Genomic DNA, 22,688 nt, shown 5'->3' on the forward strand with positions numbered 1-22,688 from the left:
CAGTCAAGTTTTCCACCAAGGCAGTGGCAGTGGTGCGCGCATAACAGCCGGATCTGCTGCCCACGTGCCTCCTCCTCCACGCTGTTGGCTAGATCCGCCACCAGACGAATCCCCCGCCTATACGCCGGGATCCACCAAGGCGGAGGCCGGCAACGACCGAGACGGAGCAGGAGGGGGGAGGGGGCGCGGACCTCGGCTGATGACGACCGGGATAGAGCAGGAGGTGGGAGGCGGCGACGGAGCAGACCAAATCCGCCACTGGGACGCCGCCAATCGGGTCCCCCACCGGCGGTGGGGCGGAGCGGACGGCGGGGGTGAGAGGCGGCGGTGCACGGGGACCCACGCGCAGGCGAGGTGGTGCGGCAGGTCGGCGCGTGTGGCGTCCCATGGAGATGGGTTTGGGGGACCCCAGCGCTCCCAACCCAGCCTGACGCCGCCGCTGCCGCGGCCCGGCGTAGTTTCTCCTGCGCCAGCGCCTCCCCCTCCCCCGCGGCTGCCCAGGCCATGGCGTCCCCATCCTCGTCATCCGTGGCCCCCTCCCCATACACGACGCTCGTGGGGCGCGTGAGCTGCGAGCGAGAGATGAAGCGCATCAAGTTCATCGACATCGCCACTGCCATCCCCAACCATCGCGCCGCCATGGCCTTCCTGGACGAGGTGCTTCTCCCTTCGGCCTGTGTCTACCGTCCAGCGAGGTCATAATTCCTCTTGTGCAGCCGTTGTAGAATCTGTGGTCATCTTATAGCGTTGCAGTTTCGATTTAATTCCAGTGCATATCCACTTTTCCCTACCTGGTAACTAATGTGTAGCAATTCAAGTACTACAAATGCTACATCGTGGAATTTATTCATGCAACTCCAAACCAGTATTTCCACTAATCCGCACAGCAAACTTATCCAAGCAATTTCCCCCTTTTCTAATCTAATGGACAGATATTATATCTACATATAATGCTGCTGATACTCTCATTTCCCAAGCATTTCGTTATATTACATCCAGCCAATGAACAGAAACTACCCAACGTCTACTACTATTAATTTGCATGACTTTTAGTATGACCTTCACTTCCAAATTTTGATATTTTCTTTTATATTGACTGAGTCAAATACCATGCAAATAGCTATGTTCCTCATATATATTTCAATTGAATTAGACTTCGTATTGTAAACTGGAAAAGAGTTAAAATAAAGCTGCACATGCCTTCTATAAATTTAGAGATTCCTAATTCTTTGTTTGATTCTTTGCAGGCTATAAACTCAGCACCAGCCAGCAAAAAATTTCATCAGGGGAAATAACCAGTATATATGTTGATGTTCAGATGGAATTCTTGGCTGACCTTGTTAAAGGCTGCTGTTATGTACTGCCACTTGCCATACCTATTCTTAGTTAAGAAAAATGTTGAAGATAATTCCATTGAATTAGCACAATTAGAGTAGTTAGTAAAGCCTCGTTAGATACTTTAGTGACCCACTTTATCAACTGGATCCATGCAGGTTAGAGTGCCAGTTCTCTTATTATGCAACTGGTAGCACCTTTACTGATACACTTTATCAACAACATTGAATCGACATGGTTTAAGTTTGAGCCTTACTCCTATTAGGATTCTGGTTCAAATTTACAAATTGTTTCTCCCATCAGGACCACTAAAATAGATAATCAGTTGGAGCTGTGATGGATCTTTTGTTTCTAGGTATACCAAGTTAGAACCATCAAAAACACCCTTCCTATCTCTATGATTAGCTCAAAATATTACTCACACATAGATGGCTTGCTACGATATTGCTTACAGCGTTTGCTACTTATACACAGTAGTAGCTTGCAAGCTTTGAAGATTATTTTGTTATGGTTTTCTTTTTTTAAAAAATGTACCCTTTTAATAACATAGTTTCCTTTTCAGAGTTAATCTTATATATGACTGATTGGGATATACACATATGTAGATTGATATTTGCACCTTCATCATGTATCTTTTAGACAATTAGTTCAACAGAACAATGCAAAACTCACCACAAGAAGGGATTCATTTTCAACAAAGGTAATTTCATAATGTTTTTTTTCCAAATGCATAGTTGTAGATCAGATAAGGGAAAAGGGGCGTAGGTGATAAGCTCCTTCAGTTTATGAAACATCATTATTGGACCTTAACCCCACAGAATTGATTTTATCTGCTCTGATATTAACTCTTTACCTAAATTTATTTTCTTAGCCCTTGGATTTCATGGACTGAGATACTACTTGTGTTACTAATTCTAGAGAGATCAAAGAATGGATAAGTTCATATCTTGCCTGATCTTTTCAGAAATCATCGGTAGGACATGCAAGCCTAACATGTAGCTCAAGTGTCCATCCCCTCTTTCTATTTCAGTTATGATGCACACCGCTTGCTTGTTGTATTGCCTGCGCAAAGATCGAGTATACATTTTCTTTAATTAACTGCTTTTCAGTTCTCTGCATTTGCATACTCTATTTCAGCAGTACAAGGTTGAATGATTGACTAGCTAGATCAGAGGTGTGTGACGTGGTGATGTGTGAAGACGCAATTAGTAGCAGACAAAAAAACTGCTTACTCGGCTGATCGCGTGAAACTAGGTTCAAAAGAGTTTGAAAATAGGTACGAAAATAGTGTGAAAACATAAAAAAAAATTATCCTTCGTATGATCACTAACAACACGGTTCACTGCTCACTTGCAGGTATTCGTGTTCCAAGTATGAAAACGTTGACAAGTTATGCTTCCTCTTGTCATGCTGATCATATAAATGGCCTATCATAGAAGAGTTCTTGTTCTTGACCTATGATGACATTGCACGTGTCCCACAAATTACTCCAGATCCGTAGCATACAATTGGACTTGTGCTTTTTCCAGGTTCTCCTCTCCTTGTTTACTCCGACCATATCCTCTTCTGGTAATCTTTTACCAGTACTTTGTCAAACGATTCTGTGTAAAGCAAAGAAGCCTTGCTCTTCTACAAAATCTTGATATTCCAAGATCATTCAGCTTCTATCAAACGATTTATGTAAAGTCAAGAAGCCTTGCCCCCAGATAAAATATTTATATTCCAGGATAATTTAGCTTCAATCAGCAGCGTCACCAAAGTTGATTAGTGGCCTTCGGCACTTAGAAAGGAGAAACTTTATTACCATCGCATCATGTACTATGGTCTGAACATTTCTATTTATTACTATTTTATTTCTTCCAAAATACACGCCTACTAACTATTTTACTAATGGTATGTTGCTCCAACACCAAATCTCACAGGGATCCTAACTTCCTGGTAAGTTCCTATGTAATCAACTGCTAGAACTCTTTGGCGCGATATCATATCTTTCATTGTAATATAACTGCAACTGCAAGTACTATTATATTTTTTATAATAAAGCCAGCAAATTCTTTTCCTCTACAATCACAATATACTAAATTTACAAATTTCATTATTCAGATCGATGGCCAATTAACAAATAAGTTATGGTCGACTAAATTAAAAAAAAAACTTGCCCAATACTTTAACGCACATGGATTGCATCTATTGTATGTACCAAGTGAGGGGATTATTGGCCCATTCAACAAATACTTGAAGGTTTGACACATTAACAAATCTCAGACATACTATGGTGGTTTTCATACAACCAATTGTGCTTTTGGATGCCAACAATTGCAGAAAGGGAAAAAAACACGAGATACAAAGACTTTAGGAATGCGCGCGATAGCGCGCGTCATGCACTAGTTCAACTTTAAGAAACTCCACGATGAAGGCCATGCGACTGCAATTCATCGTTTGTTTGGACTTTGGAACCACACAAAGCCACAGAGGCTGCTTCTCCAACTGAATTTGCGGATTCTTTTGAGTTTTGAATGGCACATTCCATCTGAACACCCCTTTTCTTGAGGAATCAGAACAGATTATGTGGTCTTCGTTGATTGTTTATTTTTTTCGAACAATTGGTCGAGAAATGCATTCGAACTCATCACATGGGGAAGAATAGAGGCAAGGAGTAGATATGAAGTCACTGAAGGCAAGTAAGTATGAAGTCACTGAAACCATCTTTTACATGCCAACTTGAACAGCAGTTTCCAAACTGCACTATATTTCCCTCTGGCCAAACATATCAACGGCTCCATTCGAGTCCTATTACTAAACTTTTGACTTCCAACTGCTACGGGCACGGAAGCAGATTACTCCCTCACAGTGCATGCTTGGACGACATCATCTGCCTCGTTGACCTGTTACAAATAACCCCAATGGCTAGCTAAGCATGTAGCTCCATCATTACCCCAAGAACTTTCGTTTGGTCGACAAACTCGACACGCCCAGATTAAAATTCCTTATCCTGAAAATGCGTTGTCGATCGGCACTCCACAGAACGTCGCGCCCATGGCAGTTGATCGATCAAGATGCCCTCTTAATTATTATTATTTTGCGAGAATTACGTATAGTACATGCCCTCAGAAAACTATAGTATTCTAATTTGTTTCGTCCATTTGCTTGCAGGAGGCTACGGGAATCTCTAATTGGTTATGGCCTCATGGGCATGGGCGTGACCCCCTGCTCGGTTTGCAGTAGTGAGCTCAGGCACGTCCAATCGCGAGCAAAGTGGTTACTGCGTGGCGCCTGCGATGGCCGACGTGTCGGTGCAGCATTTGTTCTTCGTGAAATGATGATACCATAGATTCCTTGTCAAAAAGAAGTCCTCGTTGTGTTTCTTCTTGAACAGTAAAAATTAATAATAGATTTTAAGTTACATACATCATATATGCACTGATAATTACACCCGGAACCAGACGGTGATAGAGAAAAATGGACAATTCAACCTGTAATTCAACGGTGTAGAAGGAATGTAGCATCATGTGTCAATCCAGGTAACAATTTAACACCAAGGTGTTTTCTAACAATGATATAAAGCAGCAACAAACACTGCACGGCTCAAATTTTGCAAATTCAAAAAAAATGCCTCTCAATCCTTGAAAAAATATGGCTTGCTATTCATGCGTAGAAATATTCTCGCTGATCATATGAATTTGGACGCACTCATGCCATTTAGTTGCAAGTGGTCGCAGGATGACATGGAGACACGTATTTGGCGGCATCCGACGTCATCGCGGAGTGGAAACACTGCTCCATGAAGACTGTGAGTGGGGTCCTTTCCACCGCCCCTAGCGCTGGTGCCACGTCACCGTCGGGTTCCGGGTCACGGCCTCCAATTATGCCCCGTCTGTCTCTGCGTCCGGCAAACTCCATGGCAGCAGGTGTGGCGCTTCAGCGCTTGAACCAAATGGATTTTGCACAAAACAATGCGCCATTCACAGAAACCGGTGAGCCATCTTCCACTACATTTTTAAATTTCCCTTTAATTCATATCAATCAGCCCGAAAAACATCGCTAAATCTTCTGCAAACACTTGAATTTGATACGGAAACTCAAAAGCGGGCAGCTCGCACACAAACACGGCGGCAGAGCTGGTGCCGCTGGAGATCCGAGAGGATAGGCGCACGGGCCCACACTGACAGCCGGCCTCGCCGATTTTCTCTGTGGTTTGTCGCCGGTCAGGCCATCCGACTGGGCATGTTGGATGTTCGGTGTGGGCTCTCTCTCGATCCGAAAGGCAAAACCCCCTCGTCATCTTCCCTATCATCTCCACATCTGAATGGCCGGGCTTGGAGCTGGGAAAACGACGTGCACAAAGGCTCTCGGGACCCTTGTAAACTTGCTAGAATTTGCATGAAAAGAAAGCTGCCCACCTCCATCATTCTATGCTGCCACTGCCGCCGCTGCTATTAATTGGTGATGATCCAGGAGTGCTGTTTGAAACGCTGGAATTTTTTTCGTGATTATTTGGATTAAACAAACTACTATAACGTTGTTTTGTTAAATTTATAGAACTGTATATATTCGTGGTGTTTAAAACTTCGAAGAAAGATAGAAAAAAAGGATAGAAGGATCATTTATAGAGTTGAAGTTTGGGTTTGCTCTCGTTTCAGTTATGTGAAATCAAAGCAAGCTTTTCTTCTTTGCCTAAAACCTAGCTTGTAGTGGACCGGCCTTGAGCCAGCTGCCATGTGATCGCTGATCTTTCGGCAGCGATGAGCTATGCATGCGAGTTTGCGGAAGTGATGATGTGGTGTCAGGCAGCCCCATTGGCCATTGCGGTGTACCACAAAACGAGCGTGACCTCGTTGTCTTGCTGATGAGATCATTTGCTAGCTTTTTCCATTATTTTGCAAGGCAAAGGTGACCGATGGACAACTACTCCTGCGGCGCAGTACAATCGCCTCAAACATTTTCTATGCTGGCTTTTTTGATAAAGGCGATGCCTAATCTCTGAGGCAGCAAGACGAACGAGCTCCAAAGTTGATAGAGAGGCCGACCCATCCGCCTTGATTGCCCGGAACAAGACATGGGTTAGCAATAGGTTTGGTTTCTAACACACATGACGCACATGAAAGCCGAACCGAAATTTGGCACTGCCAAACTCCAGATGGCCAAATGATGGCCTGCCTAAGTTTTAATTTGGCTCTTACATGACTCGAACCAAAGATGTCATACGACATCTATTATTGAAGCTCATAAAGAAGTGTACTGCAATCCTTTAGACGAGAGAAAAAAGAATGTGATGTATATACAATCGATGTGCACACCGTACCAGTGTCCAAAAACGAAGAAAGCATCATAGATCCATCGTTCAAAAAGTCCTAGCACTAGCTAGCTAGCTATAGAGATGCAACCTGCACCCTGATCTGCTCCAAATAAATTCCAAATCACATCGTCGTAGCATTCCTGAGCACTGCTCAGATGCACATTCACCGGTTCCCATTGCACTGTCCGCACGCCAACCCGACAAACGCCTCTCTGTTCCAGCCACCTCTAATCTCGTACGAGCAGCATGCACACTAATCGACCTGTTTTCCCGTGGTATAATCATCAGAGTTTGGGAATATCAGACGGTCCAGACGAGGCAAAATATAATTAACTACGGAGGCCAAGGACGGCGCGGAACGTGCGGCGACAATGAGATGGACACCACAAAGCCCGGCACGCGATGAGCACAACCAGGGCTACGTACAACTCAAAAGGCAAATGCGAGGCCACTTGTTCCTAGACTATTTGCGGTGATGAATCTGTCGCTGAATCAGCTTTTGAGATTCTAAGTGTTTAGAGTCCATTGGTTATGCATGGTAGGGCAGTACTATTAAACTGCTTTATTAAGTTTGATCAAGTTTGTAGAAAAATATATTTGCACCTACTATGAATTAATACCAATGAAATGCATTATTCTCAAAACATGTGTCTCATGGATTTAATTTGATGTTGCAGGCGTCGTTGCATATTTCTATAAACTTAGAAATATGACAAAACTGGAGCGTTGTAAATTTTGGGACGGTAATGAGTATAGTCGCACGAATCTTAAAGCCAATTCGACGACGTGGGCGGAGCAACGGTACAAGCGGGGAACAACACTCGCCACCACGACGATATCATTATCGGCCAGATTTCACTTGGCCACTTCCTGGCACATCTACCGATCGATCTGTAAGTCTGTGATGGCTAGCTTGATCTCCTCCCCGGGCCTGTCGAGCGAAACAAACGCCGTGCACACCGCCCCTTTTGGACCTTTCCATGTGTCACGGCTCATGGACGCACCTCCTTTTGGTTCCAATGCGTGACATGTTCATGTGTGCCTGGACAGCTCTCAAGATTCCCGATCATGATACGGAGGACAGCTCCCCATTATGTTTCTTTTCTTTTCATTTTGAAAAAAAAAGAAGTGCCCTGGGTTGATGACCCATCGTGTGTGTTCTCCCCATTCTGGCCTTGCCACCGGGGCCTCTATATATAGTGCCCCCGTCTCAGCTCATTGCTTCACAGAACACACAGCTCCATCCCAGCCTCTGATCGCTCGCTCTAGCTCAGTGTTAGGCTCCTATTAGCTCTTGCTGTAGCTAGCCAACTAGCCACTCTTCCTTGTAGCCAACCTTCTGCTCATCAGCGATGGCCACTGCCGAGGTAGTAGCTCGATCCGCGTCATCCTTGTGATTCATATGCACGGATCGCTTCGATCATTCGAATAGCTTTCGATCCGAATGCTTGCGGATGTGTTTTGTGATTCTGTCGATGGTTCATCTCGATGAGCTCGATCCTTGTAAAGCGAGATCAACTGAGTTTCTGACGAGTATTTTGTACGCGGCGTGATCCGTGCAGGTTCAGACCCCGACCGTCGTTGCGACGGAGGAGGCGCCCGCGGTGGAGACCCCGCCGGCGGCCGTCGCGGCCGAGGAGCCCCCCGCGCCGGCCGAGGCCGTGGCCGAGGAGGCTGCCCCCGCCGAGGCCGTGACCGAGACCAAGGAGGCGGAGCCGGTCGCCGAGCCGGAGGCGGAGGCGCCCAAAGAGCCCGAGCCAGCCGCCGTTGCCGAGGCGGAGCCAGCCGCCGCCGCGGCTGAGGCCGAGGCGCCCAAAGAGGCGGAGGCAGAGCCGGCGGCCGCCGAGGAGGCGAAGGAGGAGGCGGCGGCACCCGCCGCCGAGCCGGAGCCGGAGGCCGCCGCTCCCGCTGCCGAGGAGGCGCCGGCCGCCGCTGAGGAGGCGCCCGCCGCGGCCGAGCCGGCCGCCGCGGAGGTCGAGAAGGCCAGCGTCAGCGTGTGATGAGGCCGCGCGCGACGGCGCCCACGGTGGCTGATGGCTCGGCGTGGCAGCAGCGTGCCGGCGTGCGCACGTACACGGGGCACGTACGGGCTCGCTGTTCAGTACGCTACGGTTTACCTGTTCGTGTGTGTGTGGTACTAGCTAGCCTATAGCAGTAAGCAGCTGTTGTGTGGGGGTCTGCGGGGCTGCGAGGAGTGGAGTGACGTGGGCTAAATAAAGTGTGTCGTCGTGTGGTGGGTGGGGCCCGGGTGTCAGCGGCGCGGCGCCCCATGACTGCCGCGGCAGCTTGTGTGTCTCTGTGTTCTTTGGTGTTCCTGTCTGTCATGTATGGGGCGTATCGTGTATTCGTGTCATCAACCATGTTTGCGTTTTCTGTTTTGGTTACGTTCATCTGCGTTGTGTGATACCAATATGATGATCTTGATGGATATGATCGTTCAAAAAAAAATCCGCATAGATTTTTTGTCCAAGCTAAAATCAGTGATCTCCATAGCTCAGAGAGAGCGAACCTGCTCAGAGCTTGAGATGAGATGCCACCGTGGCTCAGTATGACCAGTTCGGCAGGCTCGGTCGTCGGATCGTGAACCCACACCCACGGACCCACCTAGCTGAGGCCTACGAAACATCCGGCCACGGCGTCACGACGACGTGTCGTCCTCGAACTCGATCCGTACGTGCATCCCCCACCGCCACCGGAGGGAAAGGGACGCGCACGAGAGGAGGCCCCCGCCAGCGGTGAGCTTTACCGATGGCCTTCATGGGCCGCTCAGGACTTTCGGCGGCGCGGGGCCGACTGCCGACGCCTGGTAGGCTGGTGCAGGAGCACGGCGGCGGCGGCGCCGCCGCCGTCGCGGGTCCCGGGATTCTGAGATGAGCCGAGCGCATCCTATGCATTATGCATTGTGTTTGGCAGCTCCACCAGCTTTCATTCCAACAGTGTTTTTCTCTCACACCACTCCAGCATCCACCAGTTCCGTACCGGCGAACAGGGTGATGGATGTTCGCCGAGGATGTGACGCTGACGGCCCGTCCTCGCACTCGCAGTATATGCCGGTGACGCGTGCTTCCTTGATGGCCGTAGCTCCCATCGGCGACGCATCGCTGCTCCAGCACCCACATCCGAAAGGAGAAGAAACTGACCGCAGTTAGCTTAGCAGGCGTCTGCTGAAGAATTCGTCTCGGATTTCACTGGGTATCCGGTTACAACGAGCACGCACGCAACTTTGATCGGATACATGTTGTGGCCACTGGCCAGTGATAACGAAAATGGCTGTGATCCAGAATTTGTTTCTGATGCGGATGCCAAGCGCCGGGCTGAGCTGTTTAAGTTAATGGCTGTCTAATGGGCCGTAGGCTCTTGTTTTTGTTCTCTTAATCTCACGCACCATCACCATCGATCGTGAATCTGAAGCTGCAGGGAGGTTGACGTCCAACTATGTCAGAGGATCTTCCGGTTCCCTCCCTCCGGGAGACCCCTCCGCCCAGCGATTAGTCGGCCGCGGAAGAGCGCCTTCCCCACCGCCCCGACTGCCGCCGCCCAGTGCCCAGGCAAATCCCATCCCAAAGTGGTTGATATGCCCACCCTCTCACGATCCATGTTTAAGGTTGGCAGAGTCGCCTCCGATCTGCTCCGCCGGTTGTCGCTGTTTCCTACTCTTGCGCGACGAGATGCCACACCTACAGTCATGACATCTAAATCAGCACATGCTGATCGTCTTTCTCACCAGGATTGTCTTTCTCGGTCTGTTCTTCCTCCTTTCGTTTCTGGCTTCAGAAGCAATGATTTTTTTTGGATCTGGATTCTGACAAAATCTCTCTCTCTCTCTCTCTCTCTCTAGGTAATTTTGATGCTGATTCTTTTATGAGAAGGGAATTTTCTTTTGCCAGTTTACTCCAAACGAAGCCCGACTACCTAGGAAAAAAATTTGATGCTATTGTTTTAGAATTGCTATTATGTTGTACTCAGGATTGGAAATACTGAAATCAATTTCAAGTTTCGTTTACCATTTTACTGCAGACAGGATATGGACTGCATTGATGTTTATTCTTTCTTTCATGCTAGGCTTGTTTACAAATCCTGGATACCTTGCCGACTCATCTCCATCGCTCATGCCACTACAAGATGCCTAGACACACAAAATGTGACAACAGAGGACAAGGAGTTAATAGATTGCAAACCCAGAATGGATAGAATATATTTTGTGCCAGTTATAAAAGATAGCAGCCACCGTGATGGTGCCATATACAAGAATAAGTTCATACGGGAAGACTTTTGGGAAGGTGATATTGCTGACCGTAACGAGAGTAAGTGGTCCAAAATGACTAAATCTCTTTCTTCAAATTTGTATGCATATTGTCGAATGAGTTTTTTCTGCAAGTATATATTCATGTGCACAGACTTATTTTTGGCACCATGGAGGTGGGAGATCCTCATGATCACACTCATTTTGCTAATTAGGTGGGACCTAGAGTGAGACCAGGTTGGTTTAGACTTGGTGGTCTGGAACAAGTGACAAGATTTTGTGTAGGGACATTCTTTCAATAGAAGCAATATATGGGTACATAGAGCAACCGGTTGTTGATCTCAGGTCACATGCATAAGCACAAGTGGCCACAGGTAGAGTTGCGGCACCCGACGGTGCTGGATGTTTTATTCCCTGTTAATCTTCAGGAGCTAGAGCTGAGGACGGAGTTGATGTGAGTGGAGGTAGTGGCAGCATGGCCAAATTTGCCTTTTCCTTGTGCACTATGGCATGGGTTCAGTTGCAAATCTAGCCGCCCATTTTTTTTACCCTCCACTGCTGCATACTCCATCGCTAAGAACGCTTGTGTAAACACACAGATCACTAGCTAACACTTCTAAGTATTCTTCATCTGTATTTCAATGGTTTAAATGTGGTTTCCAGTTAATTTACCATTTACCCCTAAACTAGACGTATACCTTCCTATTAGCATTTAAATATCATTTAGACATCCTAAACACTCATTTAAGTGAACATTGCTTGCACTATATACTTCCCCTTTATTCCTAGTGCATTTGGATTAATTCCTATAATTTCTAGTAAAGACTTGAGGTTATATTTCCACCATTTTCTTTATTTATAAGAGTATATCCCTCCCTCCCTCCCTTCCTCTCTCTCAACCCAAACATATAACGTTACAACCTCAGTTTTTGTGAAAGAGTTTGCAATTATCCATGCATACATTGATTTAATTGACAATATCCTTTTGATAGTTTCCTGCAATTCAGCACAATATGCACCGCAAAGAATGGTTTACCCTTTATACTCCCTCCATTTTCTTTTGATAGTACTACTCCTATTTCACCTTGACACAATGACCAAGGGAAACAACCATGCTTATCATCTAATTAATGCAACACCAAGCTTTTTGTCGGGTACCACGATTAGGGACACCCTAATCGGGGCACTAAGATCACTTTGAAAAACACGAACCCATGTTAGGCAACTGGGCCCACGAAGGCCCACAGCCTCCTTCCAATCTGGAAGAAAGGAAAGAACTCAAAGAAGCCCAGCATGCGGCCCATTCACACCCCCCTCGGACCCGCGGGGCGATCTCCGCCTCACTCGAGGGCTCCCACCGAGACCCTCGACTACGCTCCACATCTCCGCCTCGCTCGAGGGTAGCGAATCTACCCTCGAGCGGGCAACTAACCTCTGCCTCGCTCGAGGGCAGCGAGCCTCCCTCGAGCAGGAAACTCATCTCCACCTCGTTCGAGGCCACCCCTTGGCGCAAGGGACAAATGGCCCCGCCACTCAACTGCCCGCCGTACGGAGGCATTGAATGCCAACCACACTTCCACAGTGCTCAGGACAGGCGGCGCCAGGCCGCCATTCCCCACAGTGGTTGTGACCGGAGTCCCATCCGCCACCTCCGGTCACTGCTCCGCCATCCCGGACGCTGTGGCGGCACTGTGGAACTTGCGACGCGGGACAGAAACGAACATGGCACCATTTATGCTATTTCGAGTGATTTTGGTGATCGAATGACAACACAACACTTGGACTAACATGATTGTTAAGATGATCATTCTCAGGCTTTTAGGTTCAAGTGATGACAAAGAGAAAGAGAAGATAGGCGTAGCAAGGCCCGAAGGGCCGCCCCAACGGGGGTTCCGCTATGATCAGGGTAGCGCCCTGAAAGCTCTTCGGATCAGGAGCACCGGAAGAACCGATGCCTAAGCATCGATGCATCCGACGCTTGTCGGAAGAACCGACGCTATGGTGTTTGGTGCAGGAGGAAATCGAAGCCAAGTCACCCTATAAGCACCGGTTGAACCGACGGTCCAAGAAAGGGCATCGGTGCATTGGGCGTACTGTGTACCAGAGACGATGTCAAGTGCCCAGGAGAAGTTTCTTCAGCACCGGTTCAACCGACGGTGCATCGGAATATTGCGTCGGTGCATTGACGTCAGCAGAAGAGAAAAAGGCTGTGAGTGACCGGTTTAACCGACGGGCAAGCATCGGTTCAACCGGTGGTCACTGTAGCAGCAGTCAGAAGTTCAACGGCTACTTCGTGTCTTAGAGTGACCGGATGAACCGACGCTACCCCTGCCAGAGGCATCGGTTCTTCCGGTGATACGCAGATTTTCTGCTGACCGTTGGAGCAACGGCTACAAGACTTGGTGGCCTATATATACGCCTCACCCCGGCCATTTGAAGTTTGCTGGAGTTGCTAGACATCCCACACACACCCAAGAACATCTCCAATCCATACAAAAGCATCAAGATCATATCCTTAGCCCTTAGCACACTTTGAGAGTGTTGTGTAAAGGATTAGCTCTTAGTGAGTGAGATTGAAAGGCTTCGAGCCTTTGTGCTGTGGTTCATTAGTGAACCAAAACAAGAGCTTGGTGCGCCGGCACCTTGGAGCGTGAAACTCGCCGGCAACGTCATCGACCCTCCGACTTGGTGTGGAGCGGCGACGACATCTTTGTGCGGGGGACGTGGAGACCACATCGTTTGTGGAGAAGCTCCTTAGTGGAACCCGGGGCCAAGGTGACCGTGATTGTGTTCACGGAAGAGACTTGGTGGCCGAGTAGCAATACTCTTAGTGAGTGCTACAACAACGTGGATGTAGGTGTGCCTTTGTGGCTAACCGAACCACGGGATAAACACCCGCGTCAAGAGTTTGCTATCTCATATCCCGCTCTTTAAGCTTCCGCATTTCATACTAGCAATTTGTATGCCTTTACTTTTATAGAATAGTTTCTTGATAGGAAAGGCTATAGGTTGCTAAACTCTTTTGGGATAGGGGTTTCACACTATAACAACCTAGTTGCACATCTAGATAGCATGTTTTAGTTTAAGTTTTGTGCAAACTAGTTGGAGCCATAGGTCTAAGTTTTTATTAGTGCCTAATTCACCCCCTCCCCCTCTTAGGCTAGAGCACCCGATCACTTTCAGGGACAAGATAGGCTCGGCACTATTCCCTTCACTATTCTGCCAACTCCGACCATCCGGACTCTACCTCATCATACGTATGGCCCCGGGCCCACCTCCTGCTTGGGAGGGGGTCCAGTGTCGCCACGGGCCCCTCGAGGAGGGATGCCCATCACTCGCAGTCGGAATCCCGGATCCCCCCTCGAGGGGTCCGGGACCTCCACGTACCTCCCGGACCTCCTAATGTGCACGCCAGCACCCCGTCCAGGGGGTCCGAGGCCGCCGCGTGCCCCGCCGTCGCCGGTGCACGCAGGACCCTGACCTGCAGGGCCCACGAAACGCCATCACGCCACGTCTGGAGGACAGTGCACCCGATAGCGACGACCACGCCACTTGCAGGGGCTGGCAGGACGCCGGCGCGATCTCCGCAAGACCAAGGACGATATCCAGGACGACTGCCACGCCTGACGCTATGCCCACAGTGTACTTCCTACAGTATTCGGCCACTATACCCTGCGATTCGGGGGAAAACGACGACTTCCACGCCCCCACTCATGTACACCGCCCCTCCTTGTGACTATAAAAGGAGGAGGCATGCTTCCTTTGGACGGGACGCTTCTGGACATCAGCTACCGCGGTCACCTACATTCGCGACCATCGCCACACTCAACTCCTCTTCTAACAGAGACTTGGGAGCTTCCCTCCCTCTCTCGCCTCGCTTGTACCCCCTACTACAAGCACTCTGGGTGCAAGATAATACAGTGCCCTCGCACACCCCCTTTGCTGGACGTACGGCCCCGCGGCCGGAACCAGGATAAACCGTGCGTTACTGTGTTGCCTCTTGCATCATCATCTGGGACGAGGAAACACGCAGCATTTACTAGTTGGGATCCGGGCCCCCGTGTCGGGACACCGACAGTTGGCGCGCCAGGTAGGGGGTCGCTGCGTGACATTTCCTTTCTTGCTCCCATTTGATTTCCAGGGATGGCGGACAGATCCAACCCATACCCCATGGGTGTTTCGGATCCGCTCCCAGCGGGATTTGTGATCTGGTTCGGGAGTCTCGAGTTCAGAGCAACCGGCAACGGTTACCTCATGCAGCTCCTCTCGCCCAGACGCAACCCCGTCACTCCGACTTCACCAGCCCGGCGCAACAGGCGCTCGGGTCAGCATTCGCGACGGGCCCGCGCGGAGCGGCGCCGAGCGGCACGCCACAGCTCCTCCATGTGGGTTGAGGCTGGCATGTCGCAACATAGCATCGCGGCCAACGCAGCCACCGCTTCGTCATCATGTGCCTCGGCGTCGTCCACGCCGGCACCATCATCTACTGCGGCGCCAGTGCCTCCCAGGGGGGGCTCGACCTCGCCGTCGCCCTTCCCCTTCGGGATGCGCAACGCTGCCACACCCGCGGCACACCCACAGATGAACGGGCAAGTGGAGCGTGCCAATGGCATGATCCTCCAAGGACTGAAGCCGAGAATCTTCAACAAGCTGAACAAATTTGGCCGAAGATGGCTCACGGAGCTACCCTCGGTCATTTGGAGCCTGAGGACAACCCCAAGCAGAGCCACGAGTTTTACCCCGTTCTTCCTCGTCTATGGCGCCGAGGCCATACTCCCCACTAACTTGGAGTACGGATCGCCAAGGCTAAAGGCATACCAAGAGCAACAAAACCAGCGAGCTCGCGAAGACTCGCTGGATCAAGTGGATGAGGCTCGAGACATAGCACTCCTAGACTCTGCGCGCTACCAACAGTCTTTACGAAGGTATCAGGCGCAGAGAGTCCGGCGTCGAGACCTCGACAAAGAGGACTTGGTGCTGAGACTTCGACAGGACAATAGGGGCCGCCACAAGCTATCACCACCATGGGAAGGACCGTACATAATCACCGAGGTGCTCAAATCCGGCATGTACAAACTGGCGAACGAAAACGGCGAAGTCCTCACCAACGCTTGGAACATACAACAGCTACGTCGCTTCTATCCTTAGAATTCTGAGCTATTTGTACATCGTTTGTACTAGCATTTTCAATTTCCCGAAATAATAAAGAAGTACACATTACTTGTTTATTTTCCTTCCTGCACTAGCTATTATCCTGGCTGGCAGGGTGCAAAAAGGGGCACTCGAGTCTGGCTCTTGGGATGCAAAAGTCATCGTTGTTTCTGTAGGGCCAGTCTCTATGATGCACAATGGACCGAAACTGATGTTCGTGTGCTGGCAATCCAAGCATCCAAACAGGGGCGGATCCAGGAAATAAAAATAGGGGGGGCTGGACTAACTCATCAACACATGTCATATTCCCAAACTATGGCAACGTAATAGTCTAAGAATAGTTTCATGTGAAATCATAATCATAGAAAAAGTACTTCACAAGAAAGAGTAAAAATGACAAATATGAATTTCGCCCCATACCATACTAATGGATAATGCGACGCACCATGCCTATTTTAATTAGTCGTGTACTTCACGAGGAGCGATCTACACAAATGACATTAAATTAGTGATAGGGCAAATAATAACTGAAAAGTTAAAAAGATCTCAAATTCAGAGATATTTAATCATATGCCCCTCAAAGCATATGCCCTCTTTACTTGATCTCTAATTTCAGATGGGTACTCATCAATAGATTTGCGCATTCTGGGATCACTAATGATATCTAAGGCACAAAACTCTACTCTAGGGATTTTTGGTTGTCTTGCATTTTCTAGAAGAGTACTATTGTTGCTGCTTGAAAAATAGGTGAGCAATGTTCTCTTTGACATCTTGCAACTCTAAATATTGGAGATTCAATTCTTGAATTATTCAAATCCATTGCAAAATAGATAGAATTTGGGTGAGAAGTTTTAAGTTCCATTCCATACCCTTCTTCAATATTCACTTCTTATGGATGAGGTGCTGAGCGTGAGCTAGCAGCCCAGCACGGCAGCACCGGCGTCAGGCCGGTAAGCCACTGGACGGCCGCGCGCTGCGCCTTGTCACGCCGGCCGCCGAGCCTCCGCGGCCCCGCCTCCACGGCTGGCTCCACCGGTCCCGTGCGGACTCTAGCGCGTCCGGCCACCTGCAACCACGCGGCCACGCCAGCACCGCGTCCGTCACGCGCCCTTGGCCCTCGCCTCCGCCGTGGATGGAGACTGGCAGACCGCGGGTCCATGCAGCGGCGAGGTCTGGTTGCGCCCCTGTTGCTGCTGGCTGCCGCGGAGCCGCCCCCGCCCGCCGGTCTCCCACCGCCGCCCCTGATCTTCCGCTTCCGCACGGCCGCACCCTCGCCGTGACGTCGTCTCATCTACTCGTGTCGTGACTCGTGAGTGAGGAGCCGAGCTAGGGATTTGGATTGGGGGATTGGGGAACTGCCGAAGCCGAACTGGAGTTGGAGATGGAGTGTGGTGGGTCAGACGGTCAGTGGGTGGGCAGTGGGCTGAATGGGCTGCCGGGCAATTTGGGCCGGTCGACCTGGCAGGCGGGATTTCCTGGTTTGCTGGCCCAGATTGCGAAGATTGGTCTTCTTCAACCTCCAGCCAGCTCCAGCCCCCAAGCTTTCATCCATGGAGTCCAAAAATTAGAGGGGGGCTGAGGGGGGGGATCCATGGATTCCCAGGCAGTAGGGGGGCTCGAGCCCCCTAGCCGTAACACCTGCCTCGCGGACAGTCCGCAAGGGGATGGCGGACAGTCCGCCAGGCATCGCCCAGATATTTATCTGGATGGATGTGGGACCCACTTGTCAGTTCTTTCTTCCTCCTCATTTCGTCCAGAGCCGAGCGGAGCTCGAGCTCCCGCGCCCTCGTCGCCCCTTTCCTTCGATCTCCCTCCTCCGCCCACCAAACCTCGTTTCCTCGTGCGGGAACTTTCCTCGGCACCCCCTCCACCTTCCCAAATCTCTAGACCGGCTCCTCATGGCCAGAATCCTTCCCCACCACCGTCGGACGCCATTGGAGTTGCTCGAAGCTTTGCTCCACCATCGATCCGCCTCTCCGGTCGTCCTCCGCTCGAACCGACCACGGGAATGGATTCGTGGTGAGTTCCTTGTGCTTTCCGGTCTCTTTCCCTTCTGTGGTGTGTCGCCGGCGCCGGTGAACGGCCGCCGCCGTCACCGCCGCATTTGCTGCCGCATGTGGCACGGGTCAAGAGTTAGGTGTCGCGGACGGTCCGCCGGTCAGATTAGGTTTTGTCCAGAGATGATGTTGTCTCTAGTAGTTTAGCAAAATTTGACTGCGGACAGTCCGCTATAGGGGAGCGGACGGTCCGCCGTTGAAGCTGAAATTGTTCTAGAGACGATGTCTCTGGTGGGGTTCGCAGGATTTGACTGCGGACGGTCCGCCACTTGGGCGCGGACAGTCCGCAGTAGAGTCAAGGAGTTCGTCTAGAGACGTTGCCGTCTCTGGTAGATTGATTACGTGAACTGCGGACGGTCCGCCAAGGGGGGGCGGACAGTCCGCGGGTGGGGTTAGGAATTGTTCTAGAGACGTTGTTGCCTCTGGTGGGTTGGCGTAGGAGTATTGCGGACAGTCCGCTAAGGGTGGGCGGACAGTCTGCCATATAGATGGAAGTTTGTCCAGAGACATACTTGGTTCTAGGGGGTCGGTAGACAAGTACGGCGGACGGTCCGCAGCTTGGGTGCGGACAGTCCGCAGGTCATTCCATTTGTAGTATAATAGTCGCATCATTGAGCTGCACTCATTTATTTCATATGCATACGTGTAGCATCCGCAGCTGAGGGCGTCGTATTTTGAGGTGATTGCGGCACCGCAGGAGCAGCCGACGCAAGCCCAGGAGGAGAGGTGTGAGCACCCGGCCCAAGGCCTGGTTGATCCTAGTGTTGAACAACAGGCGCAAGACAAGCCCCGGAACACAACCTATTAATTTAAATTATGACATCTATATGTATATCTATTACTTGTGCATTACGTATAGATATTGGTTGAAACCCTAGTTGCATGCTCTCTATGTTTTCTTGAGTTTATACTAGTATGATAGGATGATAGTAATGCTATACTTAAGAGTTCGCGGTAGAAGTCGAGTGACTTCTTGTCACTCGCGAGAGATAGAATATATAGAAGTCGAGTAATTTCCAGTTACTCGCGAGACATAGGTTATGTCTACTTATGTTACAGTACTTGAGTATTGGAAATGGATATGGAGATGAGAGATCGGGCGGGGATGATGTATAGGTATGGCCGCAGGACAGGGTTCCTGGGTGCTTTAGCCCCGTCTGAGTCGATTAAGGACCGGTCGTTGTCGGCAGTGCTGATCGGAGATTGAATTGTACTAACCGCATGCCGGGAGTAGGAGGTAGTCGAAACCGGTAAGCCGAGTACTACCTTGCTTCGAAAGTACAGAACTTCTACCCACCCCTTAGGGCGAGTCGAGTGGCCGCGGAGAATTAGGATGCAAATGTTTACTTTTGGTGGTCTCTCGTAGGGCTCGGCTGACTATATGCAGGTGGAGCGGTTCTGTAGTTCGAGGCAGGGAGGGGAATGATTGGCATGTATAGTCCGACGGGGCAAATGCGTGCCGTGTTGGTTAGGTCCACCTAGCAAGGTTAAATCGGATCGATTCGCCGTGTCTCGCGGTCACGAGGGCCTTGATCTCTTTGCTGCATCGTAGCAAAATGTTAGAATGTGAGTTATGTATATTTATATAAAATATTGATTACATTGAATTATTTTTGCTTGCACTACCATGATTGCTATAGTGGGTCCATGCAAATATTAGATGAGAGGAAATTTATATGGAACCTGGAGCTAAAATGATGAAAGTAAGGAATAACCTTAGTTGCTGTTTTCTGCAAAATAACCACCAGCCAAAAGTCTTGCATGTCTAGATATGTAGGCTAAGTTATACCCACTGGTCGGGTAAGCCTTGCTGAGTATTAGTATACTCAGGGTTTATTGCCACATTTATTATTACAGGACACCCGGACGTCGATTTCTGCCCCTGTTGTGCCAACTTCATCCGCCGGGATGCTGATGGATGGGAGGTTGTGGAGCCAGACGTTTAGTTAGGGATCTCCCTAGGGCGCACTTTTGTTAGTTGTAGCCCCCCTTTTCTCTAGTTGAACCCGGATTTCAGTAATGCAAAGTTTGTAAATTATATATTTATTCATACTTGGTTTGTAAAACTTAAAGTAAAGTATTATGTATATTTGTTATATTTTTAAATATGTGTCGTGCTTGTACCATCTGCGTACACCTTCGCGTGGGACTATCGGTGATGTTTCGATCGGGACGTGGGTTGAGAAAGGATCGCCAAATTAAACCGTTAAGCTAATGAGTCCGATGTGTTCAAATGACGGCCATTACGGTTAATTAGAGTCCCCCATAGATCCGCCACTGCATCCAAATACCGGTTCGGTCTGGCAAAGATGTGCGTGCTGCTATCCAAACAAAACTCCCTTGCCTGAACTCGGCCAAGCCAGCGGGGGACTGGTTACCATAAACAAGCCAGAATCAGTAGAGAAGGAAACCAATCAGGCCTTTGTGTGTTTCCTTCTTATTTGCAATCTGCAAAACCTTAATTGCGAATCCTAACAGGCTAATCCTACAATTTGATTTGAAAAGAAGAGCATCAATAAAGGTACAATTGAAATGCTAACTTGTTTGCTTGGGAAAAAAACTATTTTCATAAAAGTTCTGGGCATACCAGGGGTCGTCTGCAGTGGACTGGAGGGGACAGCACTGCAGATGGAGAAGCAGAGAATATGAGAAAGGAGAGCAGAATAGGAGGGCTTGGCCGTGGCCATCAATTCCAGTGAGGAGTCAAGGAGGTGCGCCACCACTGCGATGCATAGCTATTAAATAATAACATTTTTTTTTTGCAGGGTTCTCTTATTGATCTGCAGCTTATTGACGGAGCAATATCATGCTACGATCGCCATAGTGGCTGGCCGCCGATCAAAAATCGCATTTGTGGCAATTATGGCGCCGTTGACATATCATTAGGAATTGTCGAACAAGCGGTGGAGGCAACAATAGAAGTAGTTATATCAGAAGTAATGAGTGGCTTCAGTTTATGGCTAAGTTCTTTTGTCGATGTTATGAATGAGTATGAAGAAATCCAGCTTTTCCATGGCACAATTTTCACAGCGGGGCTCTCAGAAGGTTCGTGGTTGCTGTCTCGTGGCAGACTATGATGCTTTTGAAGTTCAAAGTAGGTAGCGAGGGATGCATCGACTGTCGACAGATAAAGTTGCAAGCTAAGAAACATGGATGTGCCAGTCAACAGATTGAACTTAAGGTTGCTGCTATTTCGGTCAAGGTGACTTGGTCCACTATTTGACTTCCTGATGTCTTTCATCAATAAGACAATTACATACTGCTTTTGTGCTGGAATTGGGTACTCTTTAGCATTAAACCTATTTCAGCGGGTAGTAGGGATCGCCTCTACATGTGTTTTTAAAGCTAAGTTTATATGCCTAGTAAAAAAAAAAGCTAAGTTTATATGCATCACAGCATCCAGTTATTTGGTTATGTCAGTTCAACTTTAATATACCATTTTCACGCCACGTGAGGTTCGATCTGATTAGCCATAAACGGGCGTGGTTCTAGCCATGCAAGTGGGTTGCTTTTAGATTAAGGCCTTGTTTAGATCTCAATTTTTTGAGCACTACAGTAACTTCAAACGTTTAACCACTAATTAAAAGTATTAAATATGGATAACTGATTTTATAACCCCTCGGTGTAATTGCAAGACAAATCTTTTAAGTCTAATTGGACCATGATTAGACAATGCCGTGCTATAGAGAATAACCTCTAACGATGGATTAATTAGGCTTAATAAATTTATCTTGAGATTTTTCCGTCCATCTGTGTAATTAGTTTTATAATTAGGTTATACTTAGTCTTTCTAATTTTCGGCTGAAAATTACTGTAGTGATTTTTGTCCAAAAATTTACAGGATCTACACACACTCTAACCCTTATTCGACCCACTCGACCCAAAATGAATTGGCGAGTGTATTGATTGCCAAAACTCACCCTGTTCATGGTCCGGTTTTAACAGTTTCTGGTTTGCTTCCAATCCAAACCAATAGAAATGTACTAGTCCGGTGCGGCTTGGTTCTACACGGGTTGGAGTCGGTTTTAAAAGTATACCGGGCTGGGTTGGGCTGGTTCGTTAAGCGGTTAACATGGGTTTATATTTTGATTAAATGAGTCCCATTACTCTGCGGGGTTGGGGGTGCCTTGATCACCGCTTGCCGGCAAAGCAGCATGAAGTCCAGCGTCAACAACACGGGAGAGGAAGGATCGGGAGGCTTCATCTTCCTGGGCAAGGCGGCAGCGCGCACATGGCCGGCGATCTGGCGGTCTGGCCAATGGGCAAGGCGGCGGCGCGCACATGGTCGGCGATCTGGCGGTCTGGCCAAGCAGCGGAGACCCATCTCGCAAAGTGGCACAGCCGCACAAGGGAGGGAGGACGTGAGGAGCTCGAGACTGTGAAGCCCGCGAATCCCGTCGCGGTGGCCCGAACACGAGGTACTCGTCGGCGCCGCCGCCGGACAAAAGGTCCACCGCCATGGCTTGGCGCTCTGCTGCTTGCTGCTGGTAGCGCCGGATTAGACAGGATTGGAGCTAGGGGAGACAAGCGTGATTTTCGTTGCTTACCGCGCGGTTCTCCTTGCTTGCCGGAGCCATATCCGAGAAGGGAGGGAACGGAGAGGTGG

General features: G+C 49.2%; 1 protein-coding gene and 5 long non-coding RNA genes across 7 annotated transcripts; 4 read left to right on the forward strand and 2 right to left on the reverse strand.

Moving 5' to 3' along the window:
• Positions 1-2,349: 2,349 nt before the first annotated feature.
• On the forward strand, positions 2,350-3,077 carry LOC120682855. Its single transcript, XR_005678621.1, has 2 exons — positions 2,350-2,611; positions 2,692-3,077. It is a non-coding gene; the product is annotated as an uncharacterized LOC120682855 (long non-coding RNA).
• A 4,716-nt stretch (positions 3,078-7,793) lies between these two features.
• On the forward strand, positions 7,794-9,041 carry LOC120682862 (skin secretory protein xP2-like). Its single transcript, XM_039964892.1, has 2 exons — positions 7,794-7,998; positions 8,194-9,041. Exons 1-2 carry the CDS (start codon positions 7,984-7,986, stop codon positions 8,629-8,631), a joined length of 453 nt encoding a protein of 150 aa, XP_039820826.1. The 5' UTR covers positions 7,794-7,983; the 3' UTR covers positions 8,632-9,041.
• A 624-nt stretch (positions 9,042-9,665) lies between these two features.
• LOC120682873 lies at positions 9,666-12,043 on the forward strand. Of its 2 annotated transcripts, XR_005678629.1 has the most exons (3): positions 9,666-10,372; positions 10,694-10,935; positions 11,090-12,043. It is a non-coding gene; the product is annotated as an uncharacterized LOC120682873 (long non-coding RNA). The 2 variants fall into 2 exon arrangements; XR_005678628.1 differs by lacking the exon at positions 11,090-12,043 and having other exon boundaries at positions 9,681-10,372; positions 10,694-11,011.
• Positions 9,759-10,758, reverse strand: LOC120682883. Its single transcript, XR_005678631.1, has 2 exons — positions 10,636-10,758; positions 9,759-10,543 (listed from the first exon to the last, which is right to left on the reverse strand). It is a non-coding gene; the product is annotated as an uncharacterized LOC120682883 (long non-coding RNA).
• A 4,265-nt stretch (positions 12,044-16,308) lies between the features above and the next one.
• LOC120682891 lies at positions 16,309-17,613 on the reverse strand. The gene is made up of 2 exons (XR_005678632.1): positions 16,895-17,613; positions 16,309-16,511 (listed from the first exon to the last, which is right to left on the reverse strand). It is a non-coding gene; the product is annotated as an uncharacterized LOC120682891 (long non-coding RNA).
• A 2,732-nt stretch (positions 17,614-20,345) lies between these two features.
• On the forward strand, positions 20,346-21,475 carry LOC120682896. Its single transcript, XR_005678635.1, has 2 exons — positions 20,346-21,018; positions 21,113-21,475. It is a non-coding gene; the product is annotated as an uncharacterized LOC120682896 (long non-coding RNA).
• Positions 21,476-22,688: the final 1,213 nt, after the last annotated feature.

The sequence above is a fragment of the Panicum virgatum genome, chromosome 2K, assembly GCF_016808335.1.
Source record: "Panicum virgatum strain AP13 chromosome 2K, P.virgatum_v5, whole genome shotgun sequence".
Taxonomy (NCBI): Eukaryota; Viridiplantae; Streptophyta; class Magnoliopsida; order Poales; family Poaceae; genus Panicum; species Panicum virgatum.